The following is a 19,836-nucleotide window of genomic DNA, read 5'->3' as shown; positions in this document are numbered from 1 at the left end:
AACATTAAATATAAATAAAAAATAAAACTAATTACATAGTTTAGATAAAATCCACGAGACGAATCTTTTAAGCCTAATTAGATTATGATCGGACACTAATTACCAAATAACAACGAAAATGCTGCCGTGCTCATTTTGCAAAAAAAAAAAATTTGCATCTAGCCCCAGACGTCGATTCGAACCGGGACGAAATCCCCAATCCCCTACACGACTGTCGGCCGCATGGAACACGCAATCGCCGCCAGCTCGATCTACGACCCCGCACCGGTGTTCCACCGCTTGCACGCCACCGCGAACGCCGGCCGCCGTAGCCTCCTCCGAGCCACGCAATCCCACGCGGGCCGCCATGGCCTCCTCCGAGTCCCCCAATCCCACACCTGCGGCCGCGGCCGCGGCCGCCGCGCGCCAACCGGCCCGCGACTTCCTCGCCCACCTCGAGGCCTATCTCGCCCGCCGCGACGGCGTCGACAAGCTCCTCAAGATCTCCCGCTACGCCGCACGCCTCGCGCTCGCCGCTGGGCCGCCGCTGCCCCCCGGCGCCTCCACCCGCCTCAAGTCCTTCGAGTCCAGCGTCGGCCTCAGCCGCAAGGCTTTCCGTCTCGGCAAGTTCGTGCAGTCCCTCAACGCCCTCCGCGCCCACCCGCATCCTCCCCCGGCGCTCGCGCTACTCGCCTACGGCGGTGAGGGCGTCTACTACTTCGTCGAGCAGTTCGTCTGGCTCGCCAAGGCCGGGCTCCTGCCTGCGCACCTTCTCCCGCGCCTCCAGCGCCTCAGTGCCTGGGCCGAGCTGCTGGGCTACGTTGGCTCCATTGCGATTAAGCTGGAGGAGGCGGCGAAGATCGAATCTTCGATAAAGAAGCGGCTCGCGGAGGACTGTGATAAGGAGAGCGAGGCGGTGAAGACGATGCAGGGTAAGCTGCTGCTGAAGCGGATGTCAGTGGTGCAGGACGTGGCGGATGCAGTCATGGCGCTGGGAGACATCACCGATGGCAAGGGTTTGCTCGGGAGCTCCACGCTGATGGCATCAGCTGGCCTGCTCTCGGCGTTGATCAGCACGCATAAGAACTGGAATTCTTGTTGAAGCTTGAAGGTACATGTTATAGATAGCACATCATATGATGAAATAAAGCTCTGATTAGAGCGTAACTAAGCGTTTCCCCTGGAAATCTGGATGCTCCTAAAACTGATACTGGTCCTCTGGGGAATGAATGAAGTTTATTCCGATTCATTCGGTGGACCAAAGAATTTATTCTGGTTCATTTGGCTGGACTAAAGAATTTTGGGGGTTTTCAACCATCTTGATCATTCAATATTTTTTTGTTCTTAAAAGTATATCTGCTTCTGCTGTCTATGATTGAGTTCAGATAAGATGATCTTGCTTTTCTCCAACTACATTTAACTGCGCACTGTTTGGCTTCATCTTCATAGTTCTCGAATCAAAAGCATTGTGGTTGACGCTCACCTGCAACCATGAGCTATCCATGTCAAATTAATTTGGAGCACAAAGATACACATCTGTTCTCCATTTATCAAGTTAGCCATCACAATCTACTTCTCATGAACAAAAAGAAGAAATACACACAACACATTCATATTCCTAATCGTAATAATGAAATAGTTTGCAAATTGGGTAACAAAACTCTGGAGCTTATGTAATCAAAGCCTGGCACATCATGTAATAAAATGTCCATATCCCCAAGCGCAAATAAGGTATAAAAATGATGAAGGATTGCTAAAAACTAAGTCAATGGCATAAACTTGATAATAGCAGGAGGACCAAGCTTGAATAATCGAAACATTATTCAGTTATTGGCTCTTATTTTTCAGGCCAATAAAAATTAGATTTTGTTTGTATGGTCAATTACCATCTATTAAGTTAGGCTAATTCAATTAACTTGGAACTTGGAAAGAACGGTGATCAGAGCAAAATAGAACCTCAGGAGCTGTCTAATTGCAATCAATCAATGTAGTGCAGTATTTGTTCATTACCTCCAAATCGTTGTTGGACTTGTCTTTTATTATACTGCTATAAGCAGAAAGCTGCAACTAATAGATGCGAATTAGCTCTCTTCATTTATTCGTTAGGCATTGATTCATGCAAATATGAATGGCATAAAGTATGGTAGTGTGTCAAAGTTCACTTGATTATATGTTTCTCTGTGGTTGTGTGGCTGGCAATATCATTAGTTTACAATATATGGTAGTATGCACTGTGAAGTTTGCTCAATTTTGACTCTGCTGTTAAGATGATCTGCTGCTAAGGTCAGGGTATTGCTGTGGTGGTGACTAGTGAGCTGTAAGTGCCTCAAGGTACTGCTGTGCAGTGACTTTTCTTTTTCCTATTATTGTAAAGCACATTTGCCACTTAAATGTTGCAGGGATGATTTAGCACACTCTCTTCACGATGTTTAGTGAGACAGTGCTGCAGCCATGTTTGATTGGGTGCCTAAGAACATTTGTATCCTTGTTTGTGCTTATTATTCATGCGAATAGTGGTATGGGTAAGGTCATATTAGCGTGTTTTTCCAGCAATGGCCGAGTAGGTTCAGCTTAATGCTGTTCTTGCTATATACTATGTCTATATTTTTGGTGTTATTGGTGTACTTAACTGAAACAATAAAGAGGATGGCATTCATGAAAGGTTTAATTAGCAAGTAATGTGTTGCTGTTTTTGTTGAATTCTATACTTTGTATTTACTGTTTGCCAAGCAGCCCACTTATATTGCTTATGCCTATATTGAGGAGATAGGAGAATTAATTTCTCTCATATGGCTTTGCTGTGTACTACATATTAAAACATATCCTGCGCTCCAGCTGCATAAGTTTGAAATTTTTTATAGTAGTCCGTATCATCTGTTTGCCAAGTAAGACACTGCTTAAATTGACCAGATTATAGGACATAATGATCTGCCTTCCCTATTCTTTCTATTGATGCATGTCAAATTTGACAAATCATGGCTGCAGTGATATGTCCCTGTCACAAGATGTATTACGGACTTACGGTTGTGTTGAGGTTCTTAGCTACTGTATCAATTCTCCAATATTAAATAGAAAGGAACTTGTTTGTTCCTTGTAAATATCAATCTTAAAAATGAACTTATTTACTCTTCTCAAAAGCATAGTGAAAACAAATAATCTTTTTAACTAAAAATTGCCAGAAAATATGAAATAGAAACAGTTTCTTGGAGAAAGACCTGCTTCTTGCCTGGCAGATCAGGCGTTGGGTACAGTCCACATGTGCTATTCTATGATCAAATATGTTCGTTTTGTGGTACTATCATGTTTTGTACAATTCCCCGTTTGTATAGACCGTTACCACGACCTTGGAGCCTCCCAGTCTACTCCGTATGTGATAACCTTTTTAAATTGACACATCGGCCTGTCATCTGCAGTTCACATGTCAGTGGCAAGGCTATCACTGTTTTGTTTCCAGTTCTATGGTTGCGATAATTGTACTGGAGCACAGGGCTATTCTTGCTTGCTACCTGAACTTTGTCGTTGGCTTAAAAAAGCTCGGGATACACGCACTGAAAAGAGTAAACCCGGGTGCTGTCAAAAGCCGCGGGACCAGCGTGAGGAGACGGCAAATTCTCCTTTCCCTTCCCGTCTCCACATCAGATCAGACTTTCCCTCCAGTCACGGACACGTAAGGCACCACCACCACCACCAGGGCACGCCACTGGTTCGGCCGCGCGGCGACGCCATGGCCGACGAACCCACCCAAAACGCATCGGAATCGCCCGGTGGCCAAGCAAAAGTATGCGAAAAAACGGCTGCAAATACCGCGGCGCTGCGGGCGGCGAGTCCAACTCCGAAACGGTCCAACGCCAACCCAACGGCCAGCCACACCACCACACCCACCCCTCTGAGTCTCTGACCCCCACGCTACGCGTTTCGTCTCGTGAGTCGTAAGGAGAGGGCGAGGCGATAAAACCACCGCGTCCACCCCCCGCCCGCCCCCGTACGCGACGCGACGCGACGATGCTTCCCCTCAACCCCTCCTCCTCGTAGCCTCCACCCGGCCCCCATCCGCGGCCTCCCTCCACCCTCCTCCGTTCCCCTTTCCCGTTTTCCTCCTCCGCTTCCCGATTCAGCTCGCAACGCCGCCGCCTTCGCTGACCATGCGCGCGCACGAGCCGATTTAAGCCCGCCGCTACAGAGATTTCGAGAGAATTTTTGGGCTAGCGGGGTGTGACAGAACTTGGTGCCCCGCGGCTCTGCCTTTTGTCGTCCACTGTTTCGCGTCAATTCTCGCGCGAAAAGGTAAGTTCCTGCTGATTTGGGCGGAATTCGGGGAGTTTCCGGCCGGGATCCGTCGATTTGGGTTTGCCTCGGGGAGATTGAGTTATGATTTTGTGGATTTTGTGTGCAGGGATGGGGACTGGAGAGGGGCCGCCGCCGGCGAGGCGGGCCATCAGCAGTAGGCGCCGCCGCTGGTGGCTGGACGGAGAGGAGGAGAACGACGACGAGTATGTGCTGGAGGAGGAGGAGGAGGAAGAGGATTGTGCGGAGAAGCTCCGCGCCTCGAGCGCCGGCGAGGAGGGGGGGGATTCAGACGCCGAATACCAGGAGGAGGCAGAGGACGACGACGAGATCGAGACGCCGCGCCCGAAGCGACCAGCAAAGGGCAGCGACCGAGGGCGGAACGGAAAGGTGGATCCGGCCGCCGCACGATCTCGGCGCCGGAGGTATGAGGAGGACGAGGACTACGAGGAGGAGGTTGACGAAGACGACGAGGTGGAGTACCACGATGAGATCGAGGAGGTCGAGGAGGAGGAGGAAGTGGCACCACCACGGCCGAAGAAGAGCATTTCAAAATGCGGTGCCCGTGGCCGGAATGTCAAGCTGTCTCCAGCAGCAAAGCGATCTCACAAGCGAAAGCAGCAGGAGGACGATGAGGATATTGACTTTGACCCCGAGTTGGATGACGAGGAGGATGAGTTAGATAAGGACATTGATTTTGATCCCGATGCGAATGTCAAGCTGTCTCCAGCAGCAAAGCGATCTCACAAGCGAAAGCAGGAGGAGGACGATGAGGATATGGACTTTGACCCCGATTTGGATGACGAGGAGGATGAGTTAGATGAGGACATTGATTTTGATCCCAATGTGGATAGTGATGAGGAGGATGAGTATCAAGACGAGGAGGAAGAGGAACTGGTTTCTACTCGTGCCAGAAAGGTAACTGTAAAGAATCTGGCGAAGCGGAAGTCCAATTCCAAGCGGCGAACACTAAAGAAGAAGAAGAAAAATAGGGGGTCCAAGGTTTCTAGGCGGAAGGGGGCTTCAGCTAAAGTGAAGAAATCAGCACCTGTTAAGAGGCGGAGAAAACATTCAGTGATTGACGACTATGAGGATGAGGATGAGGATGTGGATGAGGATGACTTCATTGTGGACGATGAAGGTCATTGTGAGTCGGCACCCCAGGAAGAAGGCCAGGACAGGGAGTGGGAGGGAGACAGAGGTGGACCCTCAAGTATCTATTGAGGAAGAGACATGGCCAGACGTTGAGTCAGACACATCGGACTTTGAGTTCGCAACATCTGATGAAGAACCGAACAATGTTGAGGACACCTGTAGTTGAGCAGATTGCAGTCAGAAAAGGGAGGAAGAAGAGGACATCTGGGTCAGAGTCATCCTCGGATTCTGAGTTTGTTGTATCAGATAAGGAATTGGAGGAATTGAGGGAGCCTGAGCCTCCAAAGGCTGCGCCAATTCTCCCTGTACCCTTGAGAAGGATTTGTATTACAAGGCATGGAGAAGGCAAGGGAAAGGAGAAGCAGGAACTGGAGGAAGCTGGGAAGCCAATATGCGGGATCTGCCTCTCAGAGGAGCAGAGAGCTACTATACAGGGCGTCCTCAATTGTTGCTCACACTACTTTTGCTTCGCGTGCATCATGGAATGGTCTAGGGTTGAGTCGAGATGCCCATTGTGTAAGCAGCGGTTCACTACAATCACCAAGTCATCGAAAGGTAGATCTTGGTCTTGGAGTGAGAAAAGCTGTAATCAAGGTCGAAGAGCGTGATCAGGTAAAGTTTGTGTCGTGGTGGCTGGTTACATAATTTCTTTCCTCATTGACCTTTTGGGGTTAGAGACTTCATTCTTTATAAGAGTATATATAACAACAACATAGCCTTTCAGTCCCAAGCAAGTTGGGGTAGGCTACCATTTATATTGTTTATTTCATTGGTAACTTGCATATCCATGCTGTATCTGTTTATCACTAGTTTGGTACAATTTAAATGAGGATAGTATGTGTCAAACGAAAGGCATTGTTAAGAGTAGGCAGCATTTTGAAGGTTGTGTAGGAAGGTTTAATTACGAAAAGAAATGGATTGGGGCAAGATGATCTCATTTACTGATTTAGAGTTTAACAGGCTCATGCATGTGTGGCCTTTAGCCATGTGTATCAAATCTATCATATTAATTTTCCAGTACTTTATTTCTTAATTTGTTATTTTTAAGCTCTCCTAGTTCCCACCCACTCATGTTCTTCACAGGGAAAATTCTATTCCTGTCCTGTTCAACAGTAGCAACGAAACCTCTAGTCCCAAGCTAGTTGGGTAAGTTGGAGTTGAAACCCAACAATCGAACATATAATGTCTATTGTATGTTCAATTGTTAGGCTTCAACTTACCCTGCTAGCCAACAATTGGATAATTATGAAAAAGTAATACAATAATAGTAGTAGTGAAGCTCAATTATTAAGTCATGATTTCCAAATTTTTCATGTTCTTCTATCTTGTATTAATTCCTATAATGTCAATTAAAAAGGATTTCATGACTGTTGCACTTATAATGATTTTTTTTTAAAAGAAAGCCCAGCCTAGGAGGACATATAGGTTGTATTAATTATACATTAGGAGAAATATGCACCCGCACTGCACACCAGTTATGCTTCATAATGAAGTTACGGAGCTGTTGTTTTGTTACTAACTAAAAAAGATCATCTGCCCAACATTTGATATGATAATTAATGCTGTGGACTTCTGTTTTCCTATTGTAACATCTTGAGTGTTGACCTTCTGTCTATTGTCTAGTTGTCAGTTGGTATTTCTAGTATCAGCTATTGTTTCTTTGGGGTGTTATATGCTCATCTTCTTGCTTATCGCACAGGTTTATCAGCCCACTGAAGAAGAAATAAGGCGTTGGCTAGACCCATATGAGAATGTCGTTTGTATAGAGTGCAATCAAGGTGGCGATGATAGTCTCATGCTACTATGTGACATTTGTGATTCCTCAGCGCATACGTATTGTGTTGGCTTGGGAAGAGAAGTGCCTGAAGGAAACTGGTACTGTGGAGGATGTAGACTCGGTGACGAGGGACCATCATATACTGGAATTCAGCGTACAGTGGCTTATGAAAGACAAAATTACAGAAATCATGTTGCTAGTAGTTCTGTGAGTTTTGGCATGGCTGCACCAAGTGGCACATTTGAAAGACCGCCATCAATCAACCCTCGCCATTCTTTTCAAGGGATTGATCTAAATCTATCTCCAAGAGAGTTTCCTGGAGAATCACATCTGGCTGAATCACAAGTTTCAACTGATAGCATATCAACTCCCACTGGAAGAAGAACTGTTTTAGGAAGGCGACAAATACATCGGTACATTCGGATTTTGCTGTCCAGACCAAGGCCACCTAGTAGACCAGATGGATACCAGAATATTGCGCATGACAGTGGTGTACCAAGAACTGAACCAAACCGCCGGAACTTACCTTCTTCATCAGAAGCAAACACATCAGAGAATCTGCCTGATGGCATTCAGAACCATCACAGTGACCTTCCATTTGTTCAAGCTCACAGCAATTTTGCTCCATTCATGTCCCTAGAAGGGGATGATTTCCAGCAAATTGAGGGTGCGAAGAGCAACCTCAGGAACATGTAGTAGAGCCCTTATTAGGTAACCCCCACCCCCCCCCCCCCCCCCCCCCCCCCCAACACACACACACACACACACACACAAAAAGGAAAAATAAAGAACTATGGTGATTTGTTTAGGACTGCTTTTGATTTAGTCTTAAATAAAGTCTTACTGGAGTTGACATATACTCTGCTTTGTTTCAGAAGGCCCGTTCTACCAAGGGAACAACATGTGCCGTTTTTATGGCTTGTGGAACTGAACATAGCAAAAGCTTGTGCCTGTGCCTGACCTTGGCGTCCTCCCAGAAATTGCAATCATGCTCTCAATTATGATAGCTCAGCATTTCTCGTTGAATGTGGTTCGGCTCATTTGTGGAGATGTGGTCAATGACATAAGATACATGCTTTTCCCAAAGCCCTTTGTTTAAGTTTAGGCATTTTTTGTTGTTATCATTCTTATTCATTCAGTCATTAAGCACAACCTCAGATTACACAGCGAAAAAGGCATTTCTGAATGTCTTGATAGCTTCAGATTTATACACTGTAACATTGTGGGGATATTAATTTCATTAGGCTAATCATTCTTTTCCTTGCGAGATGCTCTTTTGCCTATTACGAAGGCTGCTAACTGAGCTTCCCAACCTCTCTTCTGTATTCATGTACGGCGTGGTGGTAAACTGGTAAGCATTAGGCAAAAAAAACCTTTACCTCGTTTGGGTAGTGGCTTTCTGTTCTATCAGGGTTTGTTTTTTTTATCTATGAGCATAGTGGTCAAGTGGATCAACGGTGTAAAGCTATCGACTATCTTAGTCCTAATTCCTAACAATATACGATCTGAAGACTCTTCCTTCAGTGTCGTGTTGTCTAACGCAGCTGCATGCGAAAGTTTGCCTATCCCAACTTGTTTGGGACTTAAAGATTTTGTTGTTGTTGTTGATGTTGTTGTTGAATGTTTGAAAGTTTGTTCCATATTGGCTCAAGTTTGTATTTTTCCCTTGAGTTGTGGCCAGTGTGTCTGGGTCTCCGGATCGTTCTGTGGTCCAAATGTTGTTGAATTGAATCGGAAGCAGCGGTAACCGGGAAGCGATCAGCTGGATACTGATACAAGGGTTGATTTCACTTGGTGTTGTTTCAACGTCATACTTTGAATGCTAGTTACTGTTAAATATATAATTTATATGATCATTAGAAATTCTTTTAATACAAATCCAATGCAACCACTTTTACAGTATATATATATATATTTTAAATAAGTTTGATTTTTAAAATGCCCTTAGCCTTATATCTAGGGAAAAGGCCCCAAGTGGCAACTGAACTGTTCTATTTTTAGAGAGAAATCACAACTGAACTGTTCTGGGGGTATTGGGCAAGGATGGTGCTTCGGCCTGTTTAGTTCTCCTCTCAAAATACCAAATTTTTTAAGATTCTTTCGTCACATCGAATCTTTGGACGCATGTATGAAGCATTAAATATAAATAAAAAATAAAACTAATTATACAGGTTTAGACAAAATCCAATAGACGAATCTTTTAAGCCTAATTAAACTATGATTGGACACTAATTGTCAAATAACACCGAAAACACTACAGTGTCGTTTTGTCAAAAATTTCGGCAACCAAGCTCGCCCTTCGTCAGGTTCATGCTAGATTGTCTCAGGTTCCGGTGGAAATTTAGTTTTTCTTCTCTGAATTGAGTGGATTGCGATATCGCAAATTGAAGTGTAGCCAAATAAAATATTACTCTATTTCAAACTATAATATGTTTTGTTTTTTCTAGAGATATAGCTTTTGCTATATGTACGTTGAATTACGTCTAGATCTATGATAAAAATTATCTAAAAAGTCAAAATATTTTATAATATACTAGAATGTAGAGAGTAGATAACTCTTTGATTTGGAGTTGACTGGCCTGGTATCTTTGCTCTCGATTCCCGCTTTTAAGTCTGCCATGTTACCTCCCTGTGTCCCTGGCTCGCTCTCGTTTTTTTTTTCTCTCTGTGAGCGGGCCCTGACCAGCGAGCCGGATGACCTAGGAGTCGCTTGAACGAGCCACAAATCATGATTTTTTCTGGCTCCGTGTTTATTTTGCCAGGAGAGAAGATGATTTCTGTGAAAAGTGCTGGTACGGTATAAGTTCAGGAGAAACCGGAGCTACAAGAAGCCTTGCTAAACACACCCTTGCTCTTAGCGATTATTTTAGGTAGACCAGCATCGGCTACCACCCTTACTGGTAGCGATGATTTCAGCCTTTCAGGTGACTGCATCGGCTGTCACTCTTACTGGTAGCGATGATTTCAGGTTACTTAGGGCTCGTTTAAAAATAGGTTGTCAAGTTTTTGGTGTCACATCGGCTCATGAGGGTGTTATATGAGATGTTCGGATATTAATAAAAAAATAAATTACAGAATTTGTCAGTAATCCGCGAGACGAATTTATTAAACCTAATTAATCTATCATTAGCACATGTGTGTACTGTAGCACAACGCTGTCAAACCATAGATTAATTAGGCTTAAAAGATTCGTCTTATAAATTAGTCGTAAACTATGTAATTAATTATTTTTTTAATCTATATTTAATACTCCGACGAATAAACTTTAGGGGATGAAGTAAACAAGGCTCTACATCGGCTGCCATCGGTTGGACCTTACTGTGCCAAGTGCTAGGTTAGAACTACTCATTTCTTGCCTGTTGATACAGGTGACGGATGGTTCTACTAGTAGTAGTTAGAAATCCCTATTATGAGAAATAGAAGTGGGGTTTGCAGTTAGAGATGCAACCTAGTGAGTTTGCGAGCCTGAAAATAAGGCATGTTCGCTTGAATTTATCTATCGATTTATCAGCTAGAATCTACAGTATTTTTCTCTCACAACAAAACAGCTTCAGTCGGCTTATTAGCCGGCTTTAATACCAAGCCGAATAGGTTTTGCGCAAACCTTTTTATATCTCTATTAGCAGTATACGTGGAGGCTTTGGAGCATTCCTACACAATCTTATCCCCTCTATTTTAAATTATAGGACGTTTTCATTTTTCTAAATATATTGTTTTTACTACGTATTTAAATATAGTGTATAACAAAAACTATGTATTAAAAAAATTAAAATGTCTTATTGGCCTCGTTCGCTTCACTGAAAAAACAAGCTGAAACACTATTTCCGGCTGATTTGTTGTGAGAGAAAAATATTATTTCGGCTGAAAAGACAAGCCGAAAAGTACGGATTATAAGACAAACGAACAGGGCCATAATTTGAAATAGAGGGAGTACTGTTCTCCCTAAAAACCATGGATTATGTGGAATTCCCCTTTTCCAAACATGTGAGAACTCCTCTGTTGTTAACATGTCAGAGACTTAGATAAAACGGTAATGTTATAAACAGGACGTTTGACGCCAGCAACTCCCTCTGGATGGACGTGTGGCGTGACGTGCACCATAATTTTGTCTTTTTTTATTCTCTACTCACTTCCATGTCTCTTATTCTCATCCGGACGCCGCGCCTCACTCTACTCGTTGTTACAGCGTTCTCCCACCGTGTCCCTGACCCTACGCCGCTCGCTCCTCGCTCCTCTCCCACGCCCATCGCACGTCCTACCTGCGCCTTGCTTCGATCAGTGCACCACGCCGCCCGCTCCCTCTCGTAGCACGCGCCGCCCACCTAGGCTGAGACCAAGGCCGGTGCTACTGATGGTGGTGCTCACGCCGGACTGAGCCAAGGCCGTGCCACCAAGTAGTAGCAGTGGATGGTGTTGCTCACAGCGTCGTCGCTCGTCGCTACATCCCATCCCGATGACCAGAATCGACTGGCCCAGCCTTCCCCTCCATTATGTTGGAAATGTATGTTTCAAGTAGTTTCAGATGTTTCAAAGGTATGTTGCAATTGTTACATATGGATGTTGTAAAAGTAGATCGGGATATTGCACATGTTGCATATTTTTTCAAGTGTTTTTAGTGTTATGTTGCAAGCGTTTTGAAAAAAATGTTTTCAAACGTATATGTTGTAACAAGTGTTTTATCTGGATGTTACATATTTTTCACACACATGTTGCAAGTATTTTATCTAGATGTTACATTTTATTTCACCCACATGTTGCAAGCGTTTTATCTGGATGTTGCATATGTTTTACACATATGTTGCAACAGTATGTTTCAGATGTTTCATCTCCGACGTATGTTGCATCCAAATGTTTCATGTTCCAAGTGTTTCACAGGGCACGATGAATGATAGGCGCACGACCTAGGCATCCGTGATGGGACGCGGCAGAGCTGGGGACCGGCGGACGGGGGTGCAGCGAGCTAGTGGCCGACTCCCGATTCCCGCCCACATGGAGAAAGAGGAGGGGTTCCAAGGAAAGGAGCGGGGCACGACGACGAGGCAGGGTGCACGTGCGAGGCGGGGGCGAGGTGGACGAGGGAGAGGCTACGCGGCTATCCATTCGAACGTGAGGAGCGGCGAGCATAGGTCGCCAGAGGTCCCTACAGGTGCAGGCCCATAGGTGGGCGCGTGAAAAGTAGACACGAGTGGGGGGGGGGGATTGTAGGGGGGCACCGGGGAAACGAATCGGCCCGATCTACGGTACCGTCCAACTAATCAATCACTGTGTTCGGCTGGTCTACTATCGGATTGTTTACACTTGTTTCAGCTTGTTCTCTCTCACAGAACACTATTGAATCATCCAGAACCATCCAAAATTCATTGTTGAGGCCACCAGCCGAACGCCATCAATATCCGATCAGATGTCCGGGGACCAACAGTTCTTATAGATAAAACTACGATGGGACAGGTGGCGGCCAGATGGCCCCGGCTACAACTCCGGGAAGTCCTCGTCCTCGCTCGTTCAGGTACTCAGAGCTGCTGTAAGAATCCACGTGCTGAAAGGCCATTCTCGTCTTCATTGAGGTTCATCAGAAGCTCGCACAGAACGGACGCACATGTGAACACAAGACAACGTGAGAACTGTGCGAGGACGGAACAGAATCAGCCAGGTCAGATGTCACCGCCACAGCCCCAAGGACCGCACATGGAAGAGGGAACGAGGAAGGATCCCCTGATCCAATACTGACAGCACTAATTTTCTGATGATCGAGTTTCTCGAGGACCAGAGCAGTGGATTCGGTGATGACCACCGATCTCGTTCCTGATGATCAAAATGGAAAAGCTGGCCGAACCTTACGCTGATTCGAAGGGACATAATCCACGCTACTACCAGGCCTAAAGAATAATAATTATCCTTAAAACAAGAATCCAGGCTACTACCTTCATCTTGAAATACAAAGGATTCTGGTTGATTGATTCATTAACCCTTCTAATAGAGCGGTCCTCGCTTAAATCCAGCTCAGAGCTACCACACGCTCGAAATTTGCATGACTTGCCATTTTATTGGCAGTGGTTACCAGATGTTCCTCTCTAAATCTGACAATGATACCATGCATGAGGGAAATATATGTAACCGGGTTGAAGTCAGGGATACATACGTCTTTGGCATTAATTTTCTCTTTAATACTATGTTTGTTTCCAAAAAAAATGTAACTTTTAGTTTTGACCTAAAACAAATTATTTTAAGATTAATCAAACTCAACATTTATGTCACCAGATAGGTACATCATCAAACTTTATTTCAACCCGTTCGCTTGTCTTAAAAATGGCTTGTTCGGCTTTTTTTTTCAGCCGGAACAGTGTTTTTTTCTCACAACAATTCAGCCGGAACAGTGTTTTTCAGCCAGTTTCAACCAAATTTCAGACCAGCCAAAGTTTATATACTAATATAAATATTGGAAAATATTGATATTTTGTTATATTAAATAAACTTCGTCAAATCTAAGATAATTTAGCTTATGACAGAACTAGAATGTCATCCCTTTTGGAACGACGAGAGTGTATTGCATGATCTCTAGAATCTGCTGTGTTACCATGTGGAAGGAGTAAGCCAAAAACTAGTGATTAGGTTCCACCATATGAACTTACCCAAATGGCTAACTGAGCATGTTTGTTATATAGGATTTCCACTGATTTTTTTTTTGTTTCAAATTTGACTATAAGCGGCATTTTAAATAGTGGATTATTGTAACACTGTAAATAGTAGACTATAGTGACACTATAGCGGCTTTAGAAATTTGCCACTACAACCATTGAAGAAGAAATAGTAGGCTATAACAAAGCTATTAGCAAATAAGGCCCTCCCTAAAACAAAGGGAAGATGAGGATTGGAATTCTACATTAAGGTTTCCTACAAAATTCTTTAGATAAAAGAGTGGTTCCACGAATCTTATGAAATTCCGATAAAATGACTTATATTTTAGAGTTAAATAAACTAGCGGCCCTTAAACTTGTGGCTATGTGGGGCACTTAGGTCCACGAACTCTTAAAATCGAAATCTGCCTCCCAAAACTTGTCAAAGTGTGCCACTTAGGTCCATACCCCCTTCAGAGGACGATGACTAGGTTAAAATTTTACAAAAACCACCCTATCTATATCTATCTAGTCATCTTCTATCCCTAGCGCTCCTTTTCTCGGCCCGCGGTGCCGGCGTCGCCCGAGTTGGCCTCCACCTCCGGCCGGGCACGCCTCCCCATCGCCGATTCACCGCCCCACACCCCGACCCACCTCCCGGCGTCCCTGCCCGCCAGCGCACGCATAGGCAGCGGTGGCAAGGCAGCCTCGCATGCCCAGGACCTCCTGGCGCTGCCCGTGTCCGCCATCGAGCGCGCGGACGGCCAGCGTCTTGGCGTTGGCAGGGAGGAGTAGGATGTCTAGGGACGTGGGTGTGCGGGGGCCAGAGGTGACGGTGATGGGTTGGTCGCCTCTACATCGGGGGGTGCGGCGCATGTGTGGCGAGGCACGGGCGGCAGCTACGCATAGAGCGGCCGAACAGCGGTGGCTCAAGTGCGCAAGGCGAGTGTCGTTGCGAAAAGTGACCAACAAGTAAATATTTATAGTTTTGTCGTGCGTTGTGATCGGATGTGGCCTAGCACTCAATGACACAGGATTTATACTAGTTTAGGCAACATGCCCTACGTCCAGTTTCAGTCGGTCGATGACTTTATTCCTGAGCCCATGTACTCAAAGTTTGCTGTGGGGTTACAAACGAGTAGGAATAAGAAGGGGTGTTAAAGGCCCGGTCGGACTCTGAACCGAAGGGCCAAGAGTGACGAGGGCTCTAACATGCGCTAAGTATTAGAGCGTATGCACTATGTAGCTTTAGAGTTCTAGAGCTATTGAGCTATTTAGGTTATGAGGTCCTCGAGTGCTCGAATCGTCTAGCTTCTCTTTTTTGAGGAGAGCCAGAGAGCTTTTTAGGAGAGAGCTCATCCCCTTTTATAGTCGAAGGGGATGGCCTTATAAGTCAGAGAAAGAGAGAGAATGTATATGTGTGCTACCTAGTCTTGTTGCCCACGTTGTCCAGTATGAGATAGTCGTCGACGCCCACAATATTGTTTTATGTCCAGATGCATGTGGCAGGCTCTACCATGTTCGCCTGGTATGACAAACGTCAGTGTCTACAATACTATTTGTGTTCTGACATGCCTAGAAGGTTGCATAGTGCCCATCTAGCATGGCCTAGTTGCATCGTCCTATAGGTGCACAGGGTATGGCAGGGTACGATCCTCAGTATTACGGTTTGACTTGAGCATCTTACCTTATCTGCTTTGTCTGATCTCTGGGCCCTCACCGAGCGGGCGTCCCCGGTCGATCGTTCCTAGTCGGCCTCGACCATGTCGGTCGAGGAAGAGCCATGAGCAGAGGTCAGGCGTATCCCTGGTTGGATAAGGAGGTTGGAGTTGGACTATGTCCCCACCTTGGCTAGGCCTTTCGGTCGAGGACCGAATCGTTCTCTCAGCCTGTCATTATGTATCTAGGCTGGCTCGGGAGGCGCGCGTTGTCGCTATGCCATCTACTGGCTGAGTTTTTGTAGGGAAGCGGGTCAATTGGGGACCCCAGGCTTATGAACCCGACAGGAGCCCCTAAGCCCTTTTGGGACTTCTGTGAAGTCATGAAGGGGTTGTTTACACTTGTTTTATGAGCCCACCCAGTGGGTGTAAGATCGTGGGTCACCATCGGGTGAGACGGAGCGCCAACCCAAGTGTCGGGCGCCAACCCAAGCGTCGGGCACGGCCGAGGGGTCAGGCGAGATGGAGCGTCAACCCAAGTGTTGGGCGCCAACCCAAGCATCGGGCATGGCCGAGAGGTCGGTCTAGTTTCATGCGTCACCCTATCCTGTGTTTCCATAATCAGAGGGAATGAGCTAACGTCGCTTGCCTTGATGGCTCGAGTGACGCGCTCGGTGAGCTTAATAACGGGTATATCCGAGTGGAATCTAGGTCTATCGTTCATAACGAGGTCGGCATAGCCCTCATGTGGCATTCCACTGCTCCTTAACCCGCCTCCCGGCAGATGCCCAAGCCATTCTAGAGACCAACTCAGGTGGCCCGCTAGCCTCCCCTCGATGAAGATTCTGTGGGCATGGCTCGAGGTCAGGATCGAACGAGAAGGTCGAGATAACCCTGTCCGCTTCTGAGCGGATCAGGTGAGGGTCGCTGGGGCTCATCTGCAATTTCTCACCTAGCTCTATTTGACGCGAGGTGGCCTCAAGCCCTTTGTGGGTCGGCCTTCAAACCTCAGTCGGTCAGTGCTCATATCGAATGAGGCAACTACTGCTTTGTGACGCAACACGAAGCATTGTGATGCAACAACTGCATATGCAATGCTTGGATGTATGGGATGAATGTATGAATGCATTCATGAGAATGAATGAATGAATGATTATGCACTAGTGAAGGGGATCGTGATGCCTAAGAGGGGGATGAATTACGCAACTTAAAATTCTAACTCTAAACTATGGCCTCTTTTTCTAACCTTAGCAAAACCTATGCAAAAGACAAACTATCTAAATATGCAACTACGGTTTGCTAATGTGTTGCTGTCTCTATCGCAAAAGGAGTAATGCAATCAATGTAAATGCAGAAGCTAAAAAGCAAGGTAGAGATATGCAAACTCCTGTCGATGACTCCAGTATTTTTATCGATGTATCGAGAAGCGCGTAAGCTTCCCCCTAGTCCTCGTTGGAGCCCCTCGTAAGGAATCCCTCGCAAGGGCCAAGCTCCTGGTCGAGTAACTCTGTGGATAGCCTCAGGCCTTCCCCACGCGCAAGTGGGTCTCTAACGTGCCTTTCAGCAAGCCTCTCCCGGATGCTCTCCGCCGTCTTCACTATCAAGATTCTGGTCGAAACGCTGTGGGCCTTGTTCCCTCCGGTACACGGTGGCGGCCACACCACAAACGCGGTTGGTATGATCTCGCAAGACTACAAGCCCCTCCGATGTACAACAATGGTGCGCGCAAGCACCGAGTGGTAAGAGGTATGCAAACCTCACTAAACACTAGGCCTAAACCTAGAGAAAGCACATAAGTGGTGGTCTAATCAACCTAAGCACTTCACAAAGCACATACGCTAATCACCTAACAAAATACTAAGCACTATGTGTCGGTGTTTTGGACCGGCGGGCCCTCAACCAACCAGTGAAAATGTACTGCGTGCTCCTAATCCCAGATAGTGATGCAAAGAGACACAAGGTTTATACTGGTTCAAGCAATAGGTGCCCTATGTCCAGTCTAAGAGAGCAATCTTGTATTTCTTGCACCGAGGTGCTTGTAGTAGGGGTTTACAAGCAGGGCGAGAGAGGGAGCGAGTCCTAGATCTCTGTGTGGAGTGATGTGAATTGCTTGAGATGTTGATCTCAGGCAGCGAGGGGCGTGCGTATTACAGAGTGTTGAGCGTTGCTGGGGTGTGTGTGAGTCTCTACGTCTGAGCGTGTGTCTATGCATGAGTTTGTGAACTCGTGAGCTTATGTGTGTATTTTCATCCTTCTATGTCCCGTGTCTCCTTCGTCCTTAGAAACGGCCCCAGTCACTCCCTTTTATAGTTGAAGGGGGGGATAGGGGTGATACAAGTGTTCGCTACATGATGTCTTGTGAGCGGAGGTGGCGTGTCCGAGACCTGTAGCTTGCCCCTTATAACACCCTAGGTGTTTGGCTCCCACAAAATTGCATTTCATTTTATAAACATGTGCATCATCTATCTCATCATGCCATTGTACTGAAACATGTATATGCAACATTCTCAATTATATTTGTTTCATACTTGATTGCTTGTGAATGGTAGTAGTGCAACATGTGAATGCAACATGAGTTTCTCATACCTTGAAACATGGCAACATGGTAGTAATATGACAAGTTTAAAATTACAACAAAGTCATGAAACATGTGAAACATGGAATTGCAACATTAGAGTGAAATTGATTGTTTTGTTGCTTCATCACATGTGATCATTAGAAGTTGGTGTAGCACTTGTGTAGAGTGGTTAATTAGGGTCTAATACACCTTAACTACACTTAGGATAATTGATGAGACATTATTCATGTGGACCAAAATGACTAAATTGCCCTCTAGGGGAGGTTTGACTTTGAATGACCCATAGAGTGACTCGGTTTGACTGATTCAAAAGTCCAACCTAGAGATCTTGCATGGTTGTGCACCCTTTACCAAAGTTGTAGCCAATTTATCAAGGAACAAAAGTTATTTTGTGACCAACTCATGAAAATGTGTGGAACAGTCTCAAACATGGCCCACAAGTCAGATTTGGGGTTGAATTCTACACTTTGAATTTTTCTAAGTCCAAGAGTTGATTTCTAGTTTCGTGTATCATTGTTTGGAGCCTTGTATCTCCTTAACCAGGCCAAACCAACTCAAGCTCCAATTGACAAAGTTGTAGTCCTCACTTGGATCTTTAGTTTTGTCAATTATACCATGAACCAGATCACCACCGTTTGGGAGATATAGATCGCCTAAATTGTGCTGTCAGTCATGCCATCGGACGTCGATTCAGGCCATTTCAGACAACCGTCAGAGCACGCCGTGGCCGACCGGTTTAGGAGCTGACCATCGTGTGGCGTGCATGCTCTGCTAGCGTCTCCACGTCGTGCGTCCATGCTCCAGATGAAAGCCAGCGCCTCGCTCACTCGCCTTTCATCTCGCCATTTCACCCCTGCCATCCTCTTCCACGAGCGCGGTGACCGGGAAGTCGTGGCCACCGTGAGCCAAACCCCCTCAACCGAGCACCTTTGTCCGATTCCTCCGAGCCACAGCACCACCATGAGCTCCTCCACGTCCGCGACCACACCGTCATCTCGTTTTTGCCTCAGGTAGAGCTCACCGTGAAGGCGGCTCCATCGGGTCGCCATGACCGCCGCCGGTCGAGCTCGCACATGGCTGTGTCGCTCGAGCCTCTTACCGTCCCCTCTTTCCTATGCTCTGGGTCCTGTGAGTGATGCTGATGCTCGTAGGGTAGGCCACTAGGGCCATGATGCCGTCACCTCGCCAGAGCCGGCCAACCAGTGGCTGTGCACCGCCATGGCCGTCGCCATTTCCTCTAGCTGCTGTAATAGCTGAAATCGAGGGTACCACTAGGTGCGCATGGGTGTGGCGAACACGTTGGCACCGATGGCCTCGCCGGAGCTACCACCGGCGACGAGCTACGCCGTCATCCATCTTTCCCTCCCCTGTCTGTCTCACTGTCTCGCGGGACCCATTTGTCAGCTAACGCGCGTAGGCGGGAGCCGGCGTGGGCCGCGCTGAGTTCTGGGCTGCGCTGGCACGCGCGTTGTGGGCCGCCGTTCTTCCGAGCCGACCTAGCAGTAGCTGATTAGGTTTTTCATTTTTGTTTTGTTTTATTCTTTTCACAGATTTGAGTACATATTCAAAAATGTGTATCTCTTAGTTGGTAGATCCAAATGATGTGGTTCCAATTTTGTTAAGTTCCTGGTAATGTCTAGTTTATATTAAAAATATAATTTGTGCCTTGTTCTGTTATGAAAAATGGAGTTGTTAATTATCTCTTTTAATCATGTGGGAAATAGGGGTAATTATATCTTTTTCTGTGTAGCTCCAAATGGCATAAAATTTTTATGGTGTACTTCTCATATC

General features: G+C 46.1%; 1 protein-coding gene and 1 pseudogene across 1 annotated transcript; both read left to right on the top strand.

Annotated features, from left to right (window-relative positions):
- Positions 1–176: 176 nt before the first annotated feature.
- On the top strand, positions 177–3,963 carry LOC136532856 (peroxisomal membrane protein 11-3-like). Its single transcript, XM_066525441.1, has one exon. The coding sequence runs from the start codon at positions 347–349 to the stop codon at positions 1,079–1,081; it is 735 nt and encodes a 244-aa protein (XP_066381538.1). The 5' UTR covers positions 177–346; the 3' UTR covers positions 1,082–3,963.
- Positions 3,963–8,444, top strand: LOC136532848 (uncharacterized; annotated as a pseudogene).
- The last annotated feature ends 11,392 nt before the right edge of the window (positions 8,445–19,836 follow it).

The sequence above is a fragment of the Miscanthus floridulus genome, chromosome 2 (genome assembly GCF_019320115.1).
Source record: "Miscanthus floridulus cultivar M001 chromosome 2, ASM1932011v1, whole genome shotgun sequence".
Lineage (NCBI taxonomy): Eukaryota > Viridiplantae > Streptophyta > Magnoliopsida > Poales > Poaceae > Miscanthus > Miscanthus floridulus.
The sequence above is the reverse complement of the archived record's forward strand: the minus strand, read 5'-3'. Positions and strand labels throughout refer to the sequence as shown.